Source organism: Poecilia formosa, unplaced genomic scaffold, assembly GCF_000485575.1.
Source record: "Poecilia formosa unplaced genomic scaffold, Poecilia_formosa-5.1.2 Scaffold45, whole genome shotgun sequence".
Lineage (NCBI taxonomy): Eukaryota > Metazoa > Chordata > Actinopteri > Cyprinodontiformes > Poeciliidae > Poecilia > Poecilia formosa.
Window position 1 is genome coordinate 2,784,291 of NW_006799984.1, and position 8,434 is coordinate 2,792,724.

At 38.3% G+C, this 8,434-nt stretch overlaps 1 protein-coding gene and 1 non-coding gene across 5 annotated transcripts in view; one reads left to right on the forward strand and one right to left on the reverse strand.

Annotated features, from left to right (window-relative positions):
* Nucleotides 1–8,434, forward strand: part of LOC103138018 (contactin-associated protein-like 4) — a 118,228-nt gene that overhangs the window by 64,936 nt on the left and 44,858 nt on the right. For all 4 annotated transcript variants that reach the window (XR_001662097.1, XR_001662096.1, XR_001662095.1 and 1 more), the window contains exons 12-15: nt 3,361–3,467; nt 4,103–4,222; nt 4,772–4,972; nt 8,044–8,206. Coding sequence is in view for 1 of the 4 variants with exons in the window: in XM_007552078.2 (XP_007552140.1) it covers nt 3,361–3,467; nt 4,103–4,222; nt 4,772–4,972; nt 8,044–8,206 (591 nt within the window). In the remaining 3 variants the exon portion in view is untranslated. The remainder of the gene's footprint in view (nt 1–3,360; nt 3,468–4,102; nt 4,223–4,771; nt 4,973–8,043; nt 8,207–8,434) is intronic.
* On the reverse strand, nt 208–290 carry trnal-uaa (transfer RNA leucine (anticodon UAA)). Its single transcript has one exon. It is a non-coding gene; the product is annotated as a tRNA-Leu (tRNA).

Below are 8,434 nucleotides of genomic sequence, written 5' to 3' on the forward strand. Positions count from 1 at the left end.
TAGAACGGTTGAAATAACACAAAACGAACAAGTACATTTCCAGCAAGGTATTTTAAAGTCAATAACTCCTTACTAACAATGAAGATGTGCTATTTCCACTGACAGATTATTATAAGACCCCATATCCTCTAGATCTGCTTACTTCTAGCACAGCATTGACCCCAGCACCTTTCATGAGATAACTGGTGAGGATTTACAGCAGGAGCTTACCAGGAGTGGGGTTCGAACCCACGAGGACATCTGTCCATTGGATCTTAAGTCCAACGCCTTAACCTCTCGGCCATCCTGGTGGCTGTGAGGGCTCACTCTCAAACCATTCACACATAGACATTGACCAGGAGGAAGACCTGGATCTCCATCAGCTCAGAATCACATGCAACAAAGCAGCAATGTCTGTTTCAATGCCTTTCTTTAGCAGCCATCTTGATCTCTTTTACTGTTTCCAGTGGAATCCCTCTTGATGTTAAGTTCTAACTATCCATGTTAGTTTAAACTTTTGTCAGTTTGAAACAATTAAAACCCAAAATTATTTTTATCTCTTGAAGTTTTGTTCACGTTTAGTCATAGATATTATCACTGTACATTAGCCAGTCCCTCCAGGGGTTTTTTGTGCTAATGCTTAATTGTGAATTTATTCCAAATTCAGCACAAAACGTTGGATTTAAGTGATGCCAACTCCCACCTGCAGGTGGCAGTATTTCTTCTGCTACACTTCTCACTGCAGCAAGGAACAAAAAGTCACATTTGCCGTCACACATTATCGCAAAACTCCCTTATAGTGGGAGAAAAATAATTTTGCACACCTTAAAATAAGATCCTTGGAATGGAAAAATATTAACAAAAATATTTTTAATCGCTAAATGATGATAAGAAAAAACTTGTGCATTTTTATTGTCTGTCAACTTTCACCCAGACTCTTTTGGTTATGTCCTAACCCTAAGCATGTCAGATATAATGGCTGAGTACCTTTCTTGCTCTGGATTATTGCTTTGACCTTAAATCTTTTTTTCTGGAGCCTTGAAGGCCAAAAAGTTAAGAAACAAAACTACAAGAATGTCACCGCTGTGATGTTCAGCTCCCACACACAGATCTGATTGCTCACTGAAACAGAAAAAGAGAAATAAAATCACAGCTCTCCACACTCCCACTCTGATTAAATTCAGGGTCCATGAGATATGAAGTTATGAGGAAAATTGAGTTGTGGACCCACCTCCCATACGCTTGTCTGACCTCAGATCAAACTATTACATCTGTGTTTGCGTGTCTGTGTTCAGTGTAAAGGGCAAAGCAACCCCCACAATAAGCAACACCCAGGAGCAGCCACGCGTTTAATTGGTCAGAGCGATCAGTCTGATGACAGGAACTGAATCAGCAGCTCTGCTCTTATTGCAAAACTTCTGACAGAAATGCTTCGATTAGCTTCTTTGATGAATTCTTTGGGAAACCTGAAAACTTTACATTTTTGTTTCATTCTAAAGAGCTTGGTCTGAATTATTAGAAAGTAACTTTACTGTAGTTTAACTGTAGTACCTGCTGCACTCGCTTTAGTGTATCTTTATGAAAAATAAGCCTTGCAGCTTCCTGTCAGGAAGGTGAGTCTCTTATCTAAAGAGATACAACATCTGCTACATCTACTTTCTTTAAAGAAATCACAGCTTCTACACAAACTTGTCACAATGTGTATAACACCTGGAGTTGAGTCTAGTGGCAGTCAGTCACCCTGATGGTACCAGCTGGTCTCACTTCTAATTTTTTCTGTCTTTAAAGTCTCAGCTTTTGTTTTTCAGCTGATACCATCAGAATTATTGGCTCAGAAGTTGCAGCTACTGATAAAATAAACTTCTAGCTGCTCTACCAGGAGTGGGCTTCAAACCCAGGAGGACAGCCGTCCATTGGATCTTAAGTCCATCGCCTTAACCACTCGGTCATCCTGGTTACAGAAGGTCAAAGGTCATGTTGATTATCAGGCCTTTGAGTGTTCTGTTTTGATATTTTAAAGACCTTCAATTCATTCATAGTTCATTCAACAGAGTAATTTTAGTAGATGAAACTATTTTGCTGATTAATATGCATGTCAGGTTTGGTTGCAGTGTGAAAAAAGAACCATAGCAGCTGAAAATATAGCAAATATTGGATTTTTGGACCTCAGTTGAACCGAGTCTACCCGACTATCAGGTGTGAAAACTTCCTTTAAATCGCACGTAAAGCACCAGCATGCAGTCAAACAAGCAAATGTATCTGCTTTCAAACAGCACAGTTATAGAGGAAAAACAAACTGTTTTCTACACCCATTTGTGCCCTTTTTATCTTCTTTACTCACCTCAAAACATAAAACTACGGCTTTCATCATTAGAACCTTTTTCCTTCCATCATTGCTAAACTTTCAGTGCATGTGGAGCGTTGTGTTTTCAGTGATGATGGACTCAGTGTGAAGGTAGTTTCTTTAGGTACAAAGCAGCAAAATGCCTCTGTTCTTTGCTGTGATTTTCTGTCTCTGATGTTGAAAGCTTGTCAGACATTTGATCAAAGATTTGAACGCTAGAAGTTTCCATTGACTTGTATTAACTGTCTTTTACTCTCAGAAGCTTTTTGAGTTTCTTGAGACTTTCTTTAGCTCTCTGAGACAATTTACTCTAATCAGAGTCACATTTGCACATGAAACAGAGAAGCTTCTAATTATTTTATAGCTGTAGCTGAACTTTAAATGTGATATTTTACTAATTCTTTGGATATGAATGATGCATAAACTGTCTTCATCAACTGATGTCGAACTTTATTCAACTAAAAGTTTACAAAACAGCCCTTTAAAATTTATTTAGAGAAAATCTTTTAGGGGAAGCTAAGTGCGCTAAGCATTTTCAAAATTAACAAAAGCGCTAAACAAAAAAAGCAGCTCTGCTATCAGTGGATTAGTGGATTAGGAGAAGTGTGCCCACCACTGATACTGTGAATCACGTTTTATACATATTTGAGATACCGTCTGTTTGACACCAAGTTCATCTTCCTCTGTTTCTCTGCCATGTGGCGTCCCGCAGGGCTTACTTCTGGAGCCTCTACTTTTTTTCATTTTGTCGTCTTCCCTTTACCTCCATTTTTAGGAAGCTCAAATGAGCCTTTATGTTTTTTTTGCTTATGACTGCAGGTTTTATCTGAGAGAGAATGAGACTTTGAAACTATAATTTTATATGTTTAAGTTGCTTTATAGCATCTTTTCTGCGTCTTGTTGTATTTGTGCTTTCATAATTCTATCTGTTCATCACTTTTGGATGATTTTAATGCGCTTTGCTCCATTTTAGAGTGAATGAGAATGTCTGAACAGGGACGGTAAAAAGATAATCTTCTTCTGTTTACGTGTTTTAGGTGCTCTCCCAGTCACTGTGAACATGGCGGCCTCTGCAGTCAGACCTGGACCGTCTTCCACTGTAACTGCTCCGACAGCGGCTACAGCGGCGCCACCTGCCACAGCTGTGAGTCACATGACACCCAAATAACATCATGTGACCCATAAGACACAGGCTCCCAATGACAAAAAGTATTTATTGTTATTTATCATTTTTATCTGTTATTTATGTTATTTCACCAGATTGGTGGAAAGTGCCACGCTGGAGCTTCTGTAGCTGCAGAGGCTGATATTAGTGTCTGTGCTGCTGCTACATGATTAGCATTGAGATGCTACTTTAGCCTTAAATAGCTTCACTTGCAGGCTAACTCCATTTAACACAACTTGAACACAACTATAGACTTTTCCAGCGTCCAATCAGATTAATTTTTTAAACAGAAATGAACCCTCAGTTGGCCGAGAGAAGCTGCTTCTCATTGCCGAATGTAACTCGTGCATCATATTAATGGGCGTACCAGAAACACACAAATTCAAAGGTTCCAGCTGGAATTTATTGTTTGTCAATGAAAAACATTTTCTAACTCTTCATTGTACGAGTTGAATAAAAGTATTTTATAAACAGATTTGGTTTACTGATGTTCCTCAGACGTAAAACCTTGGGTTATTTTTCTTGCAGTGATCTGTGAAGTAGCCCCCATGTTGAGCGGTTTTCCTCCTCCTTTCCCGGCGTCCTGACGATGTTCTCATTATTTTTCCTCGCAGCGGCGTATGAGCAGTCCTGTGAAGCGTACAAACACAGCGGCAACACGTCAGGATATTTTTACATCGACGTGGACGGCAGCGGACCCATCAAGCCACAGCTGGTCTACTGCAACATGACAGGTATCGCACACACACAAATACACACACACACTCAGCCCATCATTCCTCATTAATGTTTTACAGGGTTACATAATTACAGCTGATCTTCCTCTTCTTTTATTCTACATGACCACGTCTGTCCTGTTTGTTTAGTGGTTGAATAAACAGATTGGTGTTTGATATTTGTCTTCTCCTCATACATTTTTAATTGCTTTGATTGTCTTCGATTTGTCCCAGAACATGTTTAATATGATGTCAGACCACTGACATGTTTAACAGAGTCAACATTTATACAACACACTTTTAGGTAAATAGTTATTTCATACATGTTTGATGTGCAAAGTTATAAAACTGCTTTTATTTCAACTCTTCAGAAGCACAGAGTTAATGTTCTGAGACAAAAAGAAAAATGATTTTCAAAGCAGGAAGTTTTTCTCCCTCCACATTTGTCTATGACGAGGTCACTTCATTGTTTATATATTTCTGACTTCTCCTACTTCTGTTGGACAAAAGTTTTATGCTGTTTCTTTCAGTGATAATCATTAATATTTATCACCTTGTCGTCACCAGATGAGAACACCTGGATGGTGCTCCAGCACAACAACACAGAGCTGACCAAAGTTCGACCCTCTCCAGGGGAAATCCAGCATTTGGTTCAGTTTGACTACATGTCTGAAGAGGAGCAACTAGCTGCCATCATCCACCAATCAGAGCATTGCCAACAGGAACTGTCCTATCAGTGCAGGAAGTCCCGCCTACTCAACACTCAAGGTAGAAAAGAACGTCTGATTTGATGTAATTAATTATGCATGTTAGCAGTGATTGGCACCGCAAACTAAAAGGTTAGTTATGCTAACACTGTATTTAGCAGAAGCTAATGCTAAAGCGCTAACTTCGATTTAGCTTATACCGGCCCAGGAAAGACTACAATTCTCAAGCACAATTTAACTCTGACATTACAATTTACATGTTTTATAAAACCCTTAAATATTGTATTTATGTTTATATTTGTATGTTGTTCATGAGTCTAAACAGCTAGCTACTTGATGAATTCTTAACAGCTGGTAACCAAAACTTCAACACAGATGACAAACTTTATTCAGGTGGAAGCTTAGAAAACAGACGAGTAAGTTAGTGCTTAAGAGTTTTTCCTAAAAAATATATGAGGGGGAACTAAGTGCAGGTAACAATTTTAAAGAAAATTAGCACCAAAATTAGCGCATTATCAGAATACTGGTAGTTTGCCCACCACTCCATGTTGGTTATCTAGATTAATTGAACTTTTTCTAAGACTTAAATTGGTAAAGCCTTTAAAACAGACACTTAAAAGAGCAACAACTGTAACACAACAAATAAAAGTAAAAGTGATTGTTATGATCATGTTAAAAGAAATAATTATTACAAATCAGGATGATCAGAATAAACTGATCTTTGCGAACTAGAAAAAATTAAAGAGGGATAGTAGCTACTAATCAGATGCAAATACTCTTCATTAAGTCATGATTAATGGATTAATGGTGTCGCCACCTCAGTAAAAGTCAGAGTTTTTGCAGTTTACTAATTTGGGTCACACAGACATGCTAACACAATGTTAGCTAAGAAAAGCATCAGCAATAACAAAGTTTCTTCTCATCCATCTGGGAGAGTCCAGCTGTGATGTCCGTGCTGTTGTGTGATTAAAGGTGTAATTATTAACTACATTTAGGCTTTTTTTGTAAAATTAGTTGATTATTTTAATTACTATTGAGCAACTTCACCGTTATTTATTATACAGTTTTGATTATGTTTGTAAATCAGTCGACCAGTCGCTGAATATTATCTTTGAATGATTCAGGTTCCCTTCAGGTGCTTTTATTTGTTTTTATTTCAGTCTGTATTTGAGGTCATCATATTCTAATTATTCAAAGGTTGATCTCACTACTCAACCATCTAATCCTAATCCCTTTAATCTCCTAATCTTATCTGGGGGCGATAAAGAATCTTATTTCACAGCTTTTCCTTCAATTTGCCCAAACGATGGTCACGTTTGAAACAGAAATAAAATCTCTTTGATCGTCAGGTAGCTTCAGATTCCTGAATTAACAACACAGATCGCTAAAACACAGATTTTGTTCAGAGAGTGTCTTGTTTGATACTTTAGCATCTTGTTTTTTTATTTTAAAGGTTTAATTGAATGAAAAATGCCACATCTTTTCTAAAGATGATACAGCTAAACTTAAAAGTGTCAGGATCTCAGGTTGTTTGAGTTGGTTTTGGGGTTTGTTTGTTTATTTCTGTGTTTCTTATTTCCTTTTCTTTGATTCAATCCGTCATGTTTCTGTTTCACTTTGGTTCAGTCCTTTCTCAGAGATTCCAGTTCATTATGTTTATTTATTGTCTTTTTATTCTTTGTCAGTTAAGTTTCTTAGGTCTAGTTAATCGTTAGTGTTAGATTTATTTCCCTCTTTCCCCACACCTGCAAACTGTTTCTAATCAGCCATCTGATCCTTGTTCAGTAATCATTTTCCCCAGTATACGCACAACTTATTCTCAGTAATTCCCTGCTGGTTCCTCCCGTTTCACCCTGTCATTTGCCCCGGTTCCGCCCTGGGTTCCCTGCTGTCTTTTTGCTTGGATTTTTGTTCTGCTCTGGCTCCCTGTGCTCACTGTGACTTTTAGACATTTGTCCATCATTTACACAAAGACTTTCTGCATATGGATCCAGAATTAAAAAGCATATCATGACAAGAAGGGCAGAATTTACTTTTTCTAGGCACATTTACAGCACAATCAAGTAACTATGTTACCTTCAGTTGTTGTGAAAATGCTGAATGTGTACAGCATTTTAAAAATAGAAATTTGACTTTGCAATTTGACGACTCTGTCTCTTTAAGAACTGTTTTTACCAGAGTTTCACTGAGAAGTAGCTTGTATAATGAGCTGAGCTGATGTTCGGTTCCACCAGGTGTTTGCTAATTGCTGCTGGCTAGTCTGAAGGAGCTGAGCGGGGCAGTATTTTTGGTCTAGTTTCTAGAAATAAAATGAAACTAACTTTTCATCAAGCTATAGGAGCTTGTTTTAAGTAATTAATTCCTTAATATTGATGAGATATGACTAGTTCCACTGGGAGATTATTTCACTTTACGAGATATTTTTCTCATTTTATAAGTTAAGTAATCAAACTTTTTCATCAATATTAATGGATTATAGACTTAAAACAAGCTCCTGTTATGATCGTCAGAAGTGATGGTTTGAACTTCCTCCTCCTCTCTCTGCTCTTTGTTTCTGCTCTTATTTACTCCTCTGAGATTTGGGGTCATAGTTCAAGCTTTATTTGAGCTCTTTAGATACTAATCAGTTCCTCCCAGCTGTAAAAAAAACAACAGCTTGTTGCCACGGTTATTATGCATCACAGCAACTGACCACATATAAGAGAGAACGTTACAGAAATATGTGAGGTGAAGCAACGTTTTCTCTGTCATGTAATAGAAACGTTGGTTGAAAGCTTAGCAGACAGTGATATATGAGGAAAAAAGAGACGAGGAATCGAAGTTTCAGTATAACCTCCTCGCTGCTTGCTGGAAAACAAAAGAAGCGCCGACTCAGCGCCTTCACAGTGTGTGTATACTGTCATCATCTGCTGTATCACAGCATTATTTTCAGGAGCTGGCAAACATCCCTCTGTTTCAACTTCATGGAGACTTAGAGATGAGGACGGCTGCCTGGTCCAGTCCAGATCCCTCCAAATGGTTCTTCAGTATTCCTGCTGTTAGGTTTAAATCATTGTAGAAGGCAAACATAAGCAGAGTTAAAAAGCCTCTGGTTGATGAATAAGGAGGTGAAAGGTGCTGTTTGTGTTCCAGAGGGGTCTCCGTTCAGCTGGTGGCTCGGCGGGCCCGGAACCGGACTGGTCCAGACGTACTGGGGAGGAGCTCATCCCGGCAGCCAGCAGTGCGCCTGCGGCCTGCAGGGCGACTGCGTGGATCCACAGCTTTACTGCAACTGTGACGCCGACCGGATGGAGTGGTACTAAAACCTTTAACACAAAAAAATGGCACATTTTGTAGAAATTTATGTAACAAACTTTAAAAAATTACATTTTTTTTATTTAAAAAATTACTTAAATTAAAACTTTTACAGTTTGCAGAATTTGCAACATTTTTCTGTAACCATTTAACGGGTTTTTACTTGATCATTTCTATCAAAGGATGCACCTGCTGCTAAAGAAGTAGTTCTAGCACCAACATGTGAAAA